This window comes from Platichthys flesus, chromosome 21 (genome assembly GCF_949316205.1).
Source record: "Platichthys flesus chromosome 21, fPlaFle2.1, whole genome shotgun sequence".
NCBI classification, from domain to species: Eukaryota; Metazoa; Chordata; class Actinopteri; order Pleuronectiformes; family Pleuronectidae; genus Platichthys; species Platichthys flesus.
The window spans coordinates 7035949-7054619 of NC_084965.1; the positions used below are offsets into that span (position 1 = coordinate 7035949).

An 18671-nucleotide genomic window follows, 5' to 3' on the forward strand; every position below is an offset into this window, starting at 1 on the left:
CTGGTAGAGGCCTTCCCACCACTTTCGCCTGCAATCTCTTGGACGCTTCCTGTTTGTGTAAAAGATTTGTCTTTGACATATCTGTTCTTCAGCTCCGATCGAGAGGATTGCGACAGCCATATCATTTTACATCTCCGGGGTCGACCCCTGGAGGTTGGTGATTTCCGTGACGCTGAGCAGGAATTGAAATTCAATCGGGCGAAAGGTCAAACCAAAACCCAGCGTGATTACAGGTTGTACATGTATCCCTCACTCCTTAACGTCACAAACAGGAAACACACAGCTGATATGACGCTTTCTGCTCTGGAACTCTTTGTTTACGTCCTCCCACATAAGTGCAGTTTCTTTGAGTCCGGCTGATGCAGGCAGCAGTGCTAACAAGCCAGCTCCGTTCAATGTGTGAGATGCAGTAAATATTTTCTGAGCCTTGACTGCACCAGAGGGATGGTGCGAGAGTTGTCCTTGACACCTACGCAGCATACTGAGAAAATGAAATGCTTGTTAAAGTCACATTGGACAGGTCCTTTATGGGCCATCCCAGGGTGATTTATGTACTGCTGGATATTTAGGCCTGTCAGGACGCCCAGAAATTAGTTCCGTACAGATGGATGTTTGTTATATCTAAACGAAGCACGACAACGAGTGTTGAAGTTCCATTAAATAAAATATGTTGTTAAAAAAAAGGTTGTTCTGGTGGCTTACCCAAGTCCAGTCTCCATTATCCACACTAAAATCATGTAATTAAATAAAAACACATTATTTTAAAGTTCAATTTATAGCCAGATATAGCCAGATGTGGAACTTGGCTCCCCCAGTGAGGTCAATCCTAAACATAAGGCGCATATGCTCTTAACACTTTAATATCTAATACGTTTATAATTATTATTTGTGAGTTAGGTAGCTGATACAGCTGATAAATACCTAAATTATCATCTATTTTCATGTCTACATGTTGTTCTCCACATACCAAGGATGTTTCAATATATGGTATATATTTGTAGGTATTGATTTAGTTTTTTTTAAATCTATAAAATAATGTTTCCCCCGTCTTTAGGGCTTGGAGGGCGAAATGACTAGTTCTTCACCCAAGTGACAAGACATGGATTCGTGAGAATACAGAGTTCATCTCTGGCATCTACACTCTGACCTCATCAATCTCTGCAAGTATTCACCAAGTTCTGCAAAGCGGGGGGGGGGGGGGGGGGGCAATAACAATAATAAACATTCCTCGTCACGGCAACACATGGTATATATGAACAGCTTCACACAGTGTATACTGTATTAACAATAACATATTAAAATGACGAACAGCGGCTGCAGCAGACAGTTTTCTCAGCAGTTTTTCGAGTTTACAAATAATCAGAAAAAGCACTGAATGCAACCAGACAGTGCCGCAACTGCTTAAACCACAAACAGGAAAAGAAGAATGAGGAGAAAAGTTTAGTAAGAACAAATTGTTAAAAAGCAAGCCGTCACCTTAAGCCGTTTTCAGACATGACCTGAAGAGTCCTGAGAAGTGGATACAGAGTTTAAACGTGATCGGATTAAACGTGATTGTCTGTGAAGTCCATGTTTTTTTCCGCAGTGTGACTTATAAACCCTTGAACACACTTGTAATCAGAACGACGACTTCACAACTCGATGAACTGGGAGCAGGAAACCATCACAAAAGCAGCAGCAATGCAACGACAGCAGCAAAAGCCAACAAAAGCGCATTCATGTATTTCCCCAGCATGCAAAGCAACAACATGACAGCACAGTCAGCAAACAGAGACATAAACCAAACCACAAACAACACGAGCACAAACTGACAGTAGTTGTGCGGGAAAGTTCATCAGCAACAAAAACTCACAAACACTAACATGCTAGCAGAGCAGCAGGCCTCTACCTCGCTGAGGAGAAGCAGGAGCTAACAGCAGGAGCAGGAAACGTCCTCCTCAGCTCCGAGGTTCGGGTTTGAAGTCGACGAGAAGAAAAGGACAACGGAGAAGCAACAGATATCAGATATTTACTGGAGCAATGGAGAAGAGGACGACGTCAGGTGAGTTAGCTCGTGATGTAGCCTACTAGGAGCTAGCTAGCAGCTGTTGGCCTCACCTGCTTCCCGTTACTGTCATGGCGAGAATGAGGGCGGGGCTAAAGTTTAAATTTACCGCCTCAAGTACAAAGGTGCGTCCAAGGTGCGTTGCATTACCTCGTTTTTGTGTGTATTTTGTGTGTGTTGTGAGGCAATGCTAGCTGTCTGTCACATATGGAGGAGTATTAGGGCCAAGCTAACAAAATGATTGTGGCTCTGAGGGAGAACAGGAAGATTTGCTTTGCCATTTTGTCGAAATGTTTGAGAATCAAGTCAAAATATTGACAAATGGGTCAAAATGTTGATGATCAAGTTGAAATGTTAAGAATTACAAAGAAATGTTTGAGATTAAATATAAATGTTGAGAATAGAGTCGAAATGTTTGAGACAAAGTTTGAATTGGCAAGAAGAAAGTCAATATGCTTGAGTATCAAGTTGAAATGTTTGACTATTGAGTTGAAATGTCAAGAATTTAGTCAAAATGATTGAGAGTCAAAAATTAAATCAGACCAAATCATCATAGAATTTATTTAATCACTATATATCGAGAATAAAGCAAAATGGTGAGATTAAACTTCTCTTCTTTCTCTTAGTACGTAAACACAGTGAGTATGAAAAACAAAGTTGTCAGTCACTCTTCTATTTGAATTTGATCGACCTGAGCATTGGACATTATAATTCACGTTTAAGGCTGTTCTCAACATTATGACCTTATTCTCAAAACTTTGACCTAAAAAATGCAAAAAGGAAAAAAAAATGTCTTAGTAGTTTAGTAGCCTAAACTTGCTTCACAGCATTATTTATTAACCACGTATCATCTTACTCTAATTTCTTTCGCTTGTCTCTGTCTCTTGCGTGTTGTCGTTCCATTTGATTCACGAAGCCAGCGAGTGGTTTTGTGAAACATGAATCCCTGTGGATCAATGAACAACTTTGGCAATACCTAAAAAGGTCATGTTGAACCGACCCTCTTCCTCCGCATGTAATACAGCCGGTCAAACACAGGTGTATCTAATAACCATGAAAAACGTTCACGCGTGCATTTTATTTGGGAACAATGAGGATTAGACAAAGGAAATCTGGGCATGCTTATTCTGTAAAACTATGGCAGCCAAATCCTAAAATATGAAGTCAGGGTTGCTCTCAAGTTCGCTGTTGTACACGAGGAGAGATCTTTGGGTGTGAAAACACTGTCAGTTTGGGCAACGTTGAATTCTGAAACTAATGAGCAACATGTGAGGCAAGAAAAAGGTTTCCCGCAAGATGATTTTATTTTAATCGAATTCAGCCTGGCCCCTAGCCACTAGTTAAAAGGCAATGGATTCACACATGGGTCTTTTGATGGAAACCATGCAGCCCTGCAGACCTGTAAACACGTCAAATATATTTATAGGCGTATTAAGATGACACAGCAGTCAGCACCGGTCAGCGGTTTACAGTCCGAGCTCCAGACCTCACAGAGTATTGTCTTTCAGCAGGTGGCTGTGTGTCGGTTTGGCATTTTAGCGCCCGTGTTGTCGTGGGGTAAAAACGCTGCATCCTTTCCTGCAGTGCTGTGTGCTACCAGTAATAAGCCCAGTCATCAATTCATTCTACTACAGCTTAAGTGCTAACACAGCTAATCTCATTAGCGGGATTTGATCAGCGAGAACATCCCCACCCCCGATCACAGCTCCGGGGTATGAGCACTTGAGATGAGGCCCTGTCCTTTTTCTGGCCTTACTCGCCCAGAAAAGATGTATTACCCAATACGTGATAAATGACCATTTCACTCGGATTCTGCCATCAGATTCCAAAATGTTGCAACACATAAATACTCTTGGAATAGCTCCGTATGTGTTTTTCTAGAGTGAATTATGGAGTTCATTTTCAGGACATGGAGTTTTTCCACTTTGTAAACCAAACCCTGAAATAAACACCACCCATCCATTCTGAGCAGGTACAGTCTCAAAGGAAATGTCATTTCCCAACTATTCTTCTCCCCCCCCCACATCTCCATTTTTAAAATTGTCAACATCTGTTTCTGCCTGTACCCGAGGAGTCTGAATCAGTGTTGTAGTGCCGGGTGTTGCAACTACATCCTGTCCCTACAGGGAATTATTTGTTTTGTGGAAAACACAGAGGCAAAGGTTGATACATAACTCTCCTCGCTTCCTGAGAGGTCTCGTGGCTCAGATATAGATTGTTGATTGCTCTCGCGGTGGCGGGAGCGAGGCCGTGCGAATGATATGATACCAGACAGATTTTCATTGCTCTGACAGGATATGCAATAAGAAAAATTTGCCTAATGGATGATTCTTATCATTCACAGTAATTGAAGACGTAGTGGAGCAGGATCATAATCTCCTGGAGGTGTAAATGGCTCTGTTGCCGTGCAAAGTGAGTTACTCTCCTCCTCAACCTGCCCCTCCCGAGTAATGACAGGAATCAAGAGTGAGCAGCACTCTGGTGCATGTCGTGGATGTACAGAATGTTTGCCAGATCTGTGTACCTGTTGCCTTTTGACCCCGTTTGACCTCCGGGAGGCTCGGAGCCACAGAGAGCTCGGTAAATGTGATCATTCTCTAATGACTCGGTCACACCTGACTGAGCAAAAGCCACCAAACAGGACCTCCACTCTGCCTCAAGTGTTTGTTTTTCCTTTCTTCCCTCGTTTGTCTTCATCCCAGGTGGTGGCTTTCTTCACCGTCGACACTGAAACTGAGGGGATTTAGGGGATGACAGCCAGGCCGCCTCATCCATCACTATCCGTCTCCGTGACAGCTGCAAGAGAGGTGAGGATGTGACCCACTTCTCAACACTGTCAGGACCTTGAGAAAGAAAAGAATAGTGAGCGACACGTGACTTTAGCACCAAACTGTGTGTGATGGATGTTTGACGTTTCCAAAAATAGCGATGCCCTCTTCTAACAGCCGCTTTTCACAACCGCAGAGTACTAAACGCTTTGAATACCTCCCTTTCCCTGCAGATCAAACTCTTTAATCACACATTATATTATTCTTCTTATTAACAATCAGCAGCAAGGGCCTCAGTCACACTGAAATAGTCAGGACAAAGAGAGCTTGGCCATGGGGAGTTGTCACACATTCACTCACTCCTAACTATACAGCCACCTTGACAAATGAGTGACAACTGAATCACCCGCTGGAAAACGGGAAATAAGCGCAAACTCCACGCTCCACCCTCCCAATCCTCCCTTTCACGTCGGCCCCCCTGATGGACCCTGATCCAAGCCAAGGGCGAGCTGGAGGCAGCTATTAATACAGTGTGTCGACAGGCCCAATCACAATCAGAGCCTGGACGTCCCTTTCATGCTGTGCAGACGACAGGGGACAGGGGACTGTCCTGGGATGAGAGATGATACCCGTGGAAGAAGAGGGGTGCTCGAGATAATAAAAGTAAAGTTGACCAAAGTGCAATGTGCAAGCGTGTGTGTGTGGCTACTTAAACTGTGTAGCCACACACTGTGTCGCTGAATTAAAAGCACTCAAAGGGCTGTGCAGCATGCAGGCCCAGATTTGGCACTTTAATCAGCCTTACCTGTCAAGAGCAGCAATACATTTGAAATAAAAGAGAGAGTGTGTGTGATCAAAAGCAGACGTTAAGAGAGAGAGGAGAAATTGTACTCGGGGAGAAGGAGGAGGAGAGGACGAGATGTACTATTGTGTAAGGTCTTGTGTGAGTTTGTGTATGTTTGTGTGTGTGTGTGTGTTTGTGTGTGTGTGCAGACCAGTCCAGAGAGAATTGGGCCGGGACAATATACCTAGCTGACTCCCTCCAGTATAATTCATTCATTATTGTGTTGTGTGTGTGTGTGTGTGTGGGGGGGGGGGGGGGGGGGGTAGAGAAGAGGGAAAGCGTAGTACGAGTGGGTGGGTGAGAGTGTGTGTGTGAGAGAGAGTGAGTTTGTGTGTCAGACGGTATTCCTGCTCGTCTCGCTCCACCAGTTAAGTTAAATCAGAGGCGGTCACTGGCACACTGCGGTGGTCTCTCTGTCTCCCTCTCTCTCTCTGCACCGAGAGCATCAGCGGCCTTCTGGTTCAGCACCACAGGTAAGATCACACTTTACTCTCATCTGAGAAGCTGAACTTATATATAAAAATACGTATGTTTTATTTTCGACATCTCAAAATGTTTCTGTAGTTAGTTATCTCATAATTTCTTTGCTTTATTAATCACTGCTATTATCTCAGGAAGCCACAGTTGCAGGGAATGAAAGCCAAAACATACCAAATTGCACATTGTAGATGTATTCTGCGACTTGTCCGCTGCCACCTGTTGTTGCTGTTTGTTCAACTTGTTCATGTGCAAGTCCTGTGTGTGCAGAGCCTTTAAAGCAGCTACTGTGGCAGTGCAGCAGCGAAGGGCAGAGCCCTCGTCTGCTCTGTGCCCAGTGTTTGAATAGAGGGATGAAGGTCTGAGCAAAAAAGTTCTTCTCTCTAAAATGACCTGGTCTCGTATGGCTAAAAAATAACTGGATCCACTTCCTGATAAACACTTGCGCCGCGTTCTTTGAAAATCCTCGCTGATGAAAAATGTAATCCCCGAGGCGGTCGGGGAAAATGGGAGAAAGTGAAGAGGGCAGTGGAATAACAGGGACAGGAAAGCTGGGGAACAGAAATTGAGTTTTCAGCCTCATCAGTGTGAGAGACTGTTGAAGAAAAAGAGAAATGATACGTGATATTAGGGATTAAACACGTCGAGAACCAGAAGGAAGAAATCACTGCTGACAATATGCATCGTAAACCAAGAGTTATTTATGTGTTTCACTTTTATAGGTGCTTATTTTCCCCACTATGAGTTAATATGTTGTGTTATGGCCGTAGGGGGAAAGTGCAGGGGGCACGATTCCTAAAATGCATCACAGGAAACCAGGGCAAAGGCTTCACTGACGGACGTCGCCGCTGTTTAATTGTGCAAGTCACATGAAAGTGGAGTGATGTAAACAGAAAAATGCAGGCATGGTGTCGGAAGCCAATGTTTCCATTAGCTCCTCTCCTGCAGGACACTGTCTCTCTCTCTCTCTCTGTCACACACACAGACACACACTTAATAAACACGTGTGAAATCTATAGATGTTTAATGAGGAGTGTGTTCCTGCTCCTTGTCTCCTTTTCTTAGAGGGAGTCACTTCAGCTAAAGAGTTTTTGAAGTAGGGAACTTGACCGACAGCAACTTCACTTAACTGCTGTGGTGCCAGGCAATTGAGAACACTGCAATTTCTTTTAAAAATGCAACAAACAACACACTTCTCTTTCACAATATATAGATACCACATATGTGTAAAGTGTGTATGTGTGTGTCTGAAGCCAATATTTATAGTAGCTCCCCTGCAGGACACAAACACACCTAATATAAATATGTATGTGTTTATTCTAAAGGACAAGTTTGGCAGTTTGGTGTGTTATAAAACAAATTTCCCTAATTGCATTGCACCACAACACTTTGGTGAAGTTGCAGTTGATCAAGTTTCCTACAAGGTGCAGTGACTCCCTGTAAGATGAGACAGGAGGAAGTGATAGGAGGCCACACATGAGGCGCTCCACACTCTCAGGCAGCCATATTATACCTCTACAGGGACTGAGTGAGAAATTAAGTTTGTTGATGTTGAGCAGATAGGTGTTGAATCTGTAATCCAGTAACTTGAAAGAAGATACAGGAAACCAAAGGTCCGGTTCAAAGAGGCGCTTGTTGCAGAACGCGGTGTTGACCCAAAGGCCTAAATGAGCGAGTGATCATGAGGCGGGCGGGCTGAGGTGGTGTGTTCCCAGTAAGATGAACCTCACTTTATAATGGGTTGATATAAATCATTAACTCCATCAACCAGCAGTTTTACTGGCTCGCTCTCTCGGCAGCCAGATGGTGGTGCTCATGTCGGAGCCGTCAGGGGCTCGGGCCACAGATAGCTCTGTTGATGGGAACTCAGACTCACCCGGGTGTTGACTGCCATCTTTCCTAGATTTTGTTTCTTTTTTTTTAATGAAATGCCAGGAAGTGGCTGTTTTTAAAATCCCTGGAGAGGGATTATTGCTGGAATGTTGCTACTGCAGTGTCACTGAGAACTCAGCCACTGCACGGCTGCAGAGAGACTCCCCTGTACTTCCTTCTAGACAAGATCTTATTCATTGTGTTTGCTAACAGCGAGGGTCCATTGTCTTGTCCGAGAGGATGCAGCTTGGCCCGCGGACCTTGTGGAGTTACCTTCCTGTTTGTGGTCACTCAGGGTTTATGGCTGTCGCTCAGTAATGTGCCAGTATATAGCTCACCGGACTAAATTACCTGCTTCTGCGTCACCTTCTGCCCGTGCCACCTCACCTTTATTACCGGGCTCACTTACATATAAAGGCGGCAATAACTTTCAGCCGTGTTTATACTCACTCACACACATCCTCTCGCCTCGAGCATCTCCCTCATGGAAAAATACTGTCCGGCTAAAGTGCCAAACCTTTCCAATAATGGTAAAAGGTGCCTAGTGTCCATTTCCTGCCATATTTCCATTTGCGGTCACCAGACATCTTCCATAAGACACCGATATTCTCAACTCTTAAAATTGCGATACGTGTGTTGTCGCTCTCGTCTGCCTGGTTTTAATTTACAGACGCCCACTGTTATAAAGAGCAAAAACACACACGTACGGCAAATTGAAGCAGTGACATCTGTGTTGGTGCTTTACCACTTACACCTTCTGCACTCGGGCCTGTGCAGGAAACTCTCAGAGATATTTCATTATTGTGTTGCCCTTGGCACCCACACATCTTCCACACTCAACAAGCCCCACATCTGCAACCGATACGGCTGTTGCTTCAGTGCAGCGGAGGGATTTCTCTTTTGTTTTAAAGAATTCATCCACTGTGCCCCAAGTGGAAAATGAGGAGATCTCGGACTTGGAGATAAAATAGTTCTAGTGGAGGAGCTCAGACTGTCTTAATGCCAACCAGAGGGCAGCAGGAATGCAGGCAGCGAAGTCTTTTAAAAAGGTATTTGTGCAGTTAGATCTCTGGTAAAGGTAAAACGCAACTTTTCAATATTGTCTACATAAATACATATCTTCCATATAAGTTAACCACGATGTTGTCACTTTAAAGGAAGAGAGGCACATCCTGACGTTAGGATGCCATCTTGTGGCTGGACACTTCCTCAGTTTAGTCAGAGTGGTGATCAGGATTTCTATTCAAATTAAATAACATCAAATTAAATATAAAACTCAATATCCAGCTACCTGCTCTACAAACAGCCCATAATATGTTATTGTATAATAAGTACGTCCTTGTTTTTTTTTGGTATTTTAATATGATCACAAATGTGTTTTAATTTTCTAGTAATTAATTAGTGACTTTGCAGCAACAGCAACATTATACACGAGGCTTATGCTAATATTATTACATCAGCCGCGCTAATGATGCTCACTAAGCTGTTCTATTAAAGATAAAGACTCTAAACAAAGGGGTGAATTTCATTTCCCTTCTTTTTTTTTTCTCCCCATTTCACATTCAGCTCATACAAATGAACCAACAACTCGCCCTGAGGCACATTTTCCTCAGCGCGCAGGTTTTATTTTCTCACAGAGCAAAGTTTCCACAGAGCCGGATCCCTGCTGTCCTGTTTGTTTAGGTGTGTGCTGATTAGAAGTTCTCATGCTGGGTACAATGTATCTCCGCACACCGAGGGTTTGAAACGTGACAAGTCTTTTTACAGTGACTGGAGCCTCAACCCGCTCTTTTTTCTCTTTCCTCCCCGCTCCCCCAGTACCTCTGTGTTTAATGGCGTTGTTATCCAAGCACGCACTTTGCCACGCTGCCTTCATTAGCACAGGTCATAACACGAGGCACAAACGTTCTCCTTCCGGGTGCTGACGGTCCAGCCAGATGGACGGGCCATTTGACAAACCACTGTACAATTTTACTGTTGCCGTTCATTAGCCAGAGAGACGATTTAAAGAAGATGGCAGCGCGCACTCTGTCTGAATAATGACGCTTCAAAGTGCATTTTTGGAATATTGAATAACATGCAACATCTGTTTTTCACGGCTTCTTATTTTACAGAAATAACATAAAGCGTCAGGATGGCTTTAATGTGCAGGTCTTTAATGAGCTGGTGTAGGACGAGCACTTTCATGGGTGCTCGTGTGGATTAGCGTTTATGGGCCATGCCAGCGGTAACGACTGCTCCTCTCCTAGACTGCCTGTGACATTTTTGTTGTGTTTCTTTTATAGGACTCGCTGAGGCCCTCGCCCAAGGCCTGTATCAGTCACCACAGACGCACCCTGCTGACACGGCCCTCTGTTTAAAAAGTCCCAGGATCTGGCACTAAAAAGGGAAACATGCCGAATAAAACTGGAGCCGCGACGGGCGGCATAGATCTGGCATGCGGCATTACTGGAAACCACAAATTCTTCTTCATCCTGATACCCATCGTCTATGGCTGTATCTTTGTCATTGGCATTGTCGGGAACAGCATGGTGGTGGCTGTCATCTACTGCTACATGAAGCTCAAGACCGTGGCCCACATATTTGTCCTTAACCTCGCGGTTTCTGACCTCACCTTCCTCATCACTTTGCCGATGTGGGCCACCTTCGCCGCCAGGGGCTATCACTGGCCCTTTGGAGGGTTCCTGTGCAAGGCCAGTGCGGGGCTGGCGATTTTTAACCTTTACACCAGCATCTTCTTCCTCTCAGCGCTCAGCATCGACCGGTACCTCGCCATCGTGCACCCAGTGCGGTCCCGCAGGTTCCGCACTGTGGTGTACGCACGGATCACCTGTGTGGTGGTCTGGCTCTTTGCCTTTGTGCTCAGCGTTCCCACAGCTCTCACCAGGGACGTCTACAACATCACGGACCCTAACACTACGGTGTGTGGCACTCTGCACGACCACAATGGGACGCTACCGCTGAAGGAGCTCCTGCTCACCATCAGCCTCATGAAAAGCTTGCTGGGATTCCTGGTGCCCTTCATCATCATCATCACCTGCTACTGCCTCATTGGTCGAGCGCTGGTGGGGGCGAGACACATCCAGAAGAGCTCCCGTTCACGGGACGACGAGGTCCTGCGCATGCTCGCCGCCGCTGTCATGGCCTTCTTCCTGTGCTGGGCGCCCCATCAGGTTTTCCACTTCATGCAGGTGCTCACCCAGCTGATGATGGGGAAGAACTGTGCCCTCTTGGAAATCATTGACACGGCCGTGCCCTTCACTATCTGTATCGCCTACTTCAACAGCTGCGTCAACCCAATAGTGTACGGCTTTGTGGGGCAAAACTTTCGCAAGAACTTACTGCGGCTGTTGCACTGTGCGCCAGGGGGACCCCATGGGCCTCACCCGAGCATCAGCTCCAAGATGAGCGCCCTGTCCTTCCGTGCCACGGAGTCGCTGAGTCTTACAACCAAAAGCAAGGCCTCCACTGACGTTAAGTGATACAAAAAAAAAAATTGGAAAAACAAAAGAAAGTGGGTACAACCTCACTCTCCCTGCTCTTTTGTTCTTTTGTTGAGAGTCAAGGGATGGAGACATTCCATGTTTTTAAGAGCCCCAACTGTATTAACAAGCACTGAACCACGGAGAATGGGTGTAACGTTATAATCAAGCCCGTCATACAAAGAAAAGAATAAGAAAACTGTAGAAAACCATAGAGAGAATTCCCCAGCTAGAATAATCTATATATGATAGCTGATTGCTTTGGCCATTATTTATATATAAGATACGTATGCACTGCAGATTCCGTCACCATTATACCTTGAGGATACAGTGAAGTAGCATATTGTGCAGTGATAACCATTTTGTGTACTCCTCAGGGCCTCAACCTATCTGACACGTTATCTTGCGCTCACCACTCGTGCATGTTCTGCCAGCAGTTGTGTACATGGAACAATTTGAACTGTGTAGCAAAGAACATGATGTAAAATCCTACCTGCTATTAACATATTCGACCACTTGCGCCTATATGTTATATAGTACTGTTAAATCATGTGATCTGTGTGACGCTGTAGGATAAGTGTTTATAACAGTCCGTAATGCAGTTTCCATGTAATACATTGTATGAATAAGAGTGGTACACACATACACACACACACACACACACACACTCCATGTTGGGTGATCAATGTCAATATCTATGGTGGTTGTATTTGTCATATTTAAACATGTTGATAGATTTTTTTTTCTACTCTGTAAGTGTACAGTTTGTGAATATACGAATAAAATAAAGAATCGGAAAAAAAAAGACCTGAGTTGATTCTTTTTGATTGAGAATAAAAAAAAAAGAATAACTTTGGCTCCACGTTTTCCAAAAAAGAGCTTCTCGCATCAATTAATCATTGACTATGCATCATGAAGGACCCCCCCCCCCCGTTCCTCCACATAACACCCAAAAATAACAGGTGCACATTACGGGGGGGGGGGGGGGGGGGGCACGTTGCTGCATCACAGATGCGGATTGGTGGATGGGCGACAGGTCAGGGGGCTATAAGAGCCGTCCGGGGTCCAGACCGACCTCACTCCCAACATGAAGGTCCTCCTGCTCTTTGGATTGGTGGCTGTTGCCCTGTGTGACCACGCTCGCTTTGAGGGGTAAACTTTGAATTCTGCAATTCATTCTCTCATATGATACTGAGACTGTAACATCAGGTTCGAAGGGCTGATTGTGCCTCTTTTTAGCTCTGTGTACTCTCCTCTATGTACTACACACAGTGTGTATCATCATCATCAAATAATTGTTGTAGACTCAGTTTCAATGCCATTACCTATTTAATCAAAACTATGTAAATGTTAATATTTATGCACATTGCCAAACTAGTTCCGAGAAAGACGGTATTTAACATTTATGATTGGACCTGACAGCTGTAACTTTGTACAATTTATAATAACTTAATTATGGCAGGTCAGAGGGGGAATTTAGCCTTTTCTTAATAAAGCAAAATACATGTTATTAGGGTTAATCTCTTAAAGCATATGGAGGTAAAAATTCTTAGTTTATGTAAAACCAAAAACCTCTGCTGCAGTGTCATTAAATAATTGAATAAATCTTCACAGTCCATTTCCCTCTTGTGACATTTTTACAGATTTTTGACTCACAGTATTGTCATAGTATTGTTTTGCTATTAAAGTAATACAGTACAAAATTACTAGTAAAAAAAAACATCATCATTCCTGTGTCTCCTGTTCTGTCTTTGTGATCGTTGTCTTGTTCTTCCCCAGTGAGAAGGTCTTCCGTCTGAAGCCCGTGCTTGACGAGCATGTGACGCTCATTAAGGAGCTGGCTGAGAAGATCGAGGTACCTGTCATGCTTTCACACACTCACCCCACAACCTTAACAGCTGCTATCCTCACTCACTGCAGGGGTTACACCGGTCCACTAATGGTGCTGGAGGAGAAACTAGACTGACATTCTACTAATTTACTCAATGAATGATTTAAAATTGCAAACCATGCTTAGATCCAATAATTCCTCGGGTATTTTGACGTTTAATTCGTCTTTGAGTTTGTCACGTGAGAGGATGAGGCGCTGTGACATGGATTCCATCGCTTGAGCGTTTCAATGTGTTCAAGTGTTTGACTTTGGCGCCATCTGCAGGTCGACTTCTGGAGGCCCGAGAACGCCAAGCTGGTGACGATCGACATTGACGTGGACATCCGCGTGCCTGCCATCTACCTGGATATGGTTTACACCCTCCTGCAGCAGAGTGACATGGAGATAGAGTAGGTCACAAACAATAAAGCATCTAGGTTTTACGGATAGAGGTATAAATCTAGGGTCCTGACACTGTTCTAATCCCTCATCAGGGTCCTTATTGAGGATCTGCAGTCTGCCGTCGAGGCTGAGGCTGATCTGAGGCCCTCTCCCAGAGCCCACAGCTACACCAAGTACAACAGCTTCGACAAAGTATGAGGCAGGAAAATTATCAGCCAAAATGTCGACCTGTGAGGTTTTTGTTCTGTTTCTTATATCTTATTCGTCCGGCTTTTCAATTTCAGGTCCAGTCCTGGATCGCCTCCATCTCCACCTCCAACTCCGACCTCATCAGCAAGCAGGAGATCGGAAAGAGCTACGAGGGACGTCCCATGACTGTTCTCAAGGTATGTCAGGCACAACATGATGCATTTCTAACTTTACCGGATCTAAAACGTGTTTGTATGTTGTGTTAAACAGCTCGGGAAGAAGTCCAGCTCCACCAAGCCCGCTATCTTCATGGACTGTGGCATCCACGCTAGAGAGTGGATCTCTCCTGCTTTCTGCCAGTGGTTTGTCAAGGAGGTAAGGAGGACACGCGGACATGGCGAGCACTTATCCAGATGCTTCCTCTGGTTACGACTCAAGCCTATTTTCTCAATCCTCCTCAGGCTCTGTCCACCTATGGCAGTGATTCTCAGATGACCAGCCTGCTCAACGAGATGGATGTCTATGTCCTGCCTGTCTTTAATGTTGATGGCTATGACTTCACCCACAACAGCGTATGTTCCAATTGCAAGCGTATATATTTATAGTTGAGCCCAACGAAAACTGTACTGTATTGTTATCTTAGAGAATCTGTTGATTTGTTAGCTGCAAGCCTTAAATGTGTATTTTATCCACTTGGGAACTTTAGAACAGGATGTGGAGGAAAACTCGTTCCAGGAAATCTGGATCCAGCTGCATTGGAGCCGATCCCAACAGGAACTTCGACGCTGGCTGGTGCTGTAAGTGTAACATAAACAAAGCTATATCTTATTAGGGAGTGTTGCACTGACATAACGTGGGAGTTCCTAAAATGCAATTTGTTCCTGAAATGCAATTTGGTTATATCTTTGACTTGAATGACACTCAGTGGAACAGTCCCCTTAAATTCAAACAAATCACACCAAATTTAACACAATGGTCAATATCGGTCCCTTAAATATGGCAGACAAATTTCATCAAGATCCATACAATTATTTCCTGAGAATTTTGGGAAAATGTTGAAAAAGGCCACGTTATAGAAAGTGATTTAAAAAAAAAGGTCCTGGATCAGCCCCCTGTTCCAGATCTGCACCCATGGTCTTCCCTGACTGATTTCACATCCTTCTGCCAAGTTTCATGTTAATCTGTTGAGCAGTCTTCACGTAATAATCATACTTGCAAACAAACAAACACACAAGCCAACCAACAAAAAACAGACACACATATTTTCACTCTCAACCCCTCTAGTTTGTTGCTTTCTGTTACACACGTATCGTCCCAATCAGAAACTGTGAGAACCCTGACGAATGTACTCTTTTGCAACGATGCCTTTTTTAATTTCAGCAATGGGAGCCTCAAACAACCCCTGCAGCGACACCTTCTGCGGTTACTCCCCTGAGTCCGAGATCGAGGTCCAGAACGTTGCCAACTTCATCCGCAAGAACAGGTCCGTCTTCAAGGCCTACCTCACTGTCCACTCCTACTCCCAGCTGCTGCTCTTCCCCTACTCCTACTCCTACCAGCTGGCAGCGGACCACAGCGAGCTGGTATGTCACCATAGAACACACTGGCTGTGTAAACTAACATGCCTGGTTGCTCACAATGACTATATCATTATTCATCAGGACTGTGTCACATGCATCACTACAGTGAGTACCTCTGTACAGCTGTGACTGAAGTGTTTACGTCTGGAATGCAATAAGAACAGAGTTACAGCATCACACATTGGTTTATGTTGTCATGGTGTATAAACAGAGAATTATAAATAGCATCATTATATATATTGATTATTTTGTCAAAAGACTCATTCTACATTTTTTGTAAAAGTAAGATTATATCTTCATAATTTGTTTATTTACTAACATTATAAAAATATATACTAATAATACTAATACTTATCAAAATAATTATATGATAAGTATATTTAGAAAAAAAAACAGATATAAGCAAATAACTATTTGCATTTATATATATATATCTATATATATACATTTTATATATATTACCTTGAAAATATAAGATTCAAGTCATAAAGCATGTGTGAAAAGAAGCACTTAATTAGATGCAGTCTTATAGCATTGAGAGAGTCTTTATCAAAGGGCAGATGTGCAAAAATATCAGCTAATCAGAACGTCCTTATTTCAATCAAATATTCAATGAGTTCTATGAATCTATGAATCCCCCCCCCCAGCACCAAGGTGTTTCTAAAAGCTGAAGCAGGAATTCAGCCCATTACGACTCTTATCTAAAGGACACACTTAGCTGCTGCAAATCATTTACTCGCCTGCTCTAAAGCCTCGTTCTCCTGGCTCTTTCACCTCTCACTGGGGTGTCCGAGGCCTGCGTAGTTAACACTCACACCCCTGCTCCGGCTCCCTCACACCAACTCAGGCATGATCACATGTCTCTGCCTCTCTATTATTCCAATTACTCACTTGTGATTTCCTACGATCTCTGTCCAGACACATCACAGAATAAAACAAAGAAAAACTAAACAAGAACTCTGGGGATACCTCGTAACTCATCGCTCCGTCCAGAAATATCATTTCCTGCTGGTGCATCTCTCTGAGGGTTTCATTTCCTGCTGGAACTCGCTGAAGCTTTTTACTATTTTGCTGTAAACATCTTTTTGTTTGAAGCGGAGCAACGCATGGCGAATGCTGCTGTTGCTCAACTCATTACATTCAGGTGTTCTGCTAGGTCTGGTGTGAGCCGCATCTGATAGTCGCTCCCGTTAGATGTTGCTGGGTAACTGGTGCTTGTTCTCTGATGCTCTCTGGGGCCAATAAATTCAGGAGCACAACAGTTTTAGATTCACCAAAGTGTTCTGCAGCATATAAACGAATATATCTAGATTTTATGAGATCAAAACCCCGGTGATTGCTTTTGATATGTGTGTTTTCTCTCTGTTTTGTAGATGAAGGTTGCTGAGGGAGCCTCTGCTGCCCTGCGCAGTCTGTACGGCACCCGCTACACCAGTGGACCTGGTGCCACGACCATCTGTAAGTACAAATGCATAAATCTCCTTGGGGAAATATTGTATTGAAAGCAGCCTTGATCGTCTATTTTCAACTCTGCTATTATGCATTCTGATGTGTTCACGACACACGCACCCTGTGTTGCCTCAGAGGAAATCAGAAGCCAAGGCTATTTCCAGCAAACAAAGGATTTTTTGGCCCCCGATTTGCATAAAAACGCACCCAGACTGACCCAAGTCATCAGCATATCCCACTCTGAATAATCCCTCTCTGCTTGTCTGCCCTCAGACCCTGCTGCTGGAGGCTCCGACGACTGGGCTTACGACCTGGGAGTGAAATATTCCTACACCTTCGAGTTGCGTGACACTGGTCGTTATGGCTTCCTGCTGCCCGAGTCTCAGATCAAGCCCACATGTGAGGAGACCATGCTGGCCGTCAAGTACATCGCCGCCTACGTGCAGAAGAACCTCTATTAGGCAGCCGAACTGCCAGGACCCCTGCCAACTCAGCTCCTCTGTACCAGCCCCCAGCCCCATCCCAGCTCTCAGCCAATCACCAGCCCGTATCCATGGATACGGCCACCACCCGCCATGTTTCCTCGCTGTGCTTGACAGAATGTCAAGATGAGTGCAAACAATAAAATCAATGATCCATCCCCACATGCTGAATCTAATTTTTTCATGTGTGTATGACAGCGTAGTGTCTGGTGGACTGAGAATGAAAATATGCAACAAAACAATGAAAGTTACACCTCATCACAAGAAGGGCCCGAAAACTGCTCTGCTGCCTTTATTAAAAATTATAATAATTTACTTCAGAAAATATTTCACGATCCGGAAAATTATAGTGAGCCACTGAAACTTAACCAAGCAATGTGGCCCTTGAATGTTCAATGTCGAAAATTTAAACGAGTCAGTGCTTTCGAGAAACAAAAGACTCCAACAATTTACTGGATCAGCCCCTTTGAACCCCGGTGATCCCTCTGGTTCAGCTGGCTCGGTTCCAGTGGTGGATGCTGGCCGGGCGGGGGATCAGCCTTCAAGGATCGTGGTCCAGCAGCACAGTGTGGGACGACCACAGAGCACGCCTTGGCAGCGTATCCACTCTACCAAGCATCTGCTTGACTGGAGAAAATAAGGAGCCAAAGATCAGCGGGGAGTTTAACTGCAGTGGCTCAGAGTCGTGAGGCAGAAGGTAGAAAGGGGAAGTTCAGGGACTGTTTCATTTTTTATTTTACGACAAATGCAACTCTGTAAAATCTGGAAGTTAAAAAAATGTACAATCTTTAAAAATCCGCAGAGAAAATGAATTTAGGGAATGTTCCGACACATATTAATTCTATGTGCATTGCATACCAGAGTGTGGGATTTAGTGGCAGCTAGTGGTGAGACTGCAGATTGAAACCAACTGAATCTGCAGTTACAAGTTAATGGTCCTCTTGAGATCCAGTTGCATATTTGGTTTGTCCACTCTGGGCTACTGTAGAAACATGGTGGTGTCACATGTCAGCCTTCATGGAAGAGGACCTGCACTTGATGGAGATATAAAGGCTCATTCTAAAGTAACTCAACAGAAAGAACCTTGTATACAAATGAAAATAACACAATGTAATGTGTATGGCTAGAGATCCTCATATATCCTACAAACTGGACCTTTAAAGTCCACAGTTGTCCATCAGTCCTTTATCTATGACACTTGTCCTTGACCTG

General features: G+C 44.2%; 2 protein-coding genes across 2 annotated transcripts; both read left to right on the plus strand.

The window, feature by feature from the left end:
• The first annotated feature begins 6023 nt into the window (after positions 1–6023).
• On the plus strand, positions 6024–12283 carry agtr1b (angiotensin II receptor, type 1b). The gene is made up of 2 exons (XM_062379027.1): positions 6024–6129; positions 10291–12283. Exon 2 carries the CDS (start codon positions 10399–10401, stop codon positions 11485–11487), a length of 1089 nt encoding a protein of 362 aa, XP_062235011.1. The 5' UTR covers positions 6024–6129; positions 10291–10398; the 3' UTR covers positions 11488–12283.
• Positions 12284–12531: 248 nt separating this feature from the next.
• On the plus strand, positions 12532–17621 carry cpb1 (carboxypeptidase B1 (tissue)). The gene is made up of 11 exons (XM_062379495.1): positions 12532–12639; positions 13267–13342; positions 13643–13767; positions 13852–13951; positions 14044–14145; positions 14219–14323; positions 14410–14520; positions 14655–14745; positions 15329–15531; positions 16902–16986; positions 17251–17621. Exons 1-11 carry the CDS (start codon positions 12575–12577, stop codon positions 17436–17438), a joined length of 1251 nt encoding a protein of 416 aa, XP_062235479.1. The 5' UTR covers positions 12532–12574; the 3' UTR covers positions 17439–17621.
• Positions 17622–18671: the final 1050 nt, after the last annotated feature.

What these genes read in the sequence shown, in the direction of transcription:
- agtr1b (XM_062379027.1), top strand. Translation starts at nt 10,399, where the DNA reads ATGCCGAATAAAACTGGAGCCGCGACGGGCGGCATAGATCTGGCATGC.
- cpb1 (XM_062379495.1), top strand. Translation starts at nt 12,575, where the DNA reads ATGAAGGTCCTCCTGCTCTTTGGATTGGTGGCTGTTGCCCTGTGTGAC. An exon ending in AGTACAACAGCTTCGACAAA is followed by an intron (nt 13,952 to 14,043) that starts GTATGAGGCAGG and finishes TTTCAATTTCAG; the next exon opens with GTCCAGTCCTGGATCGCCTC. An exon ending in ATGACTTCACCCACAACAGC is followed by an intron (nt 14,521 to 14,654) that starts GTATGTTCCAAT and finishes TGGGAACTTTAG; the next exon opens with AACAGGATGTGGAGGAAAAC.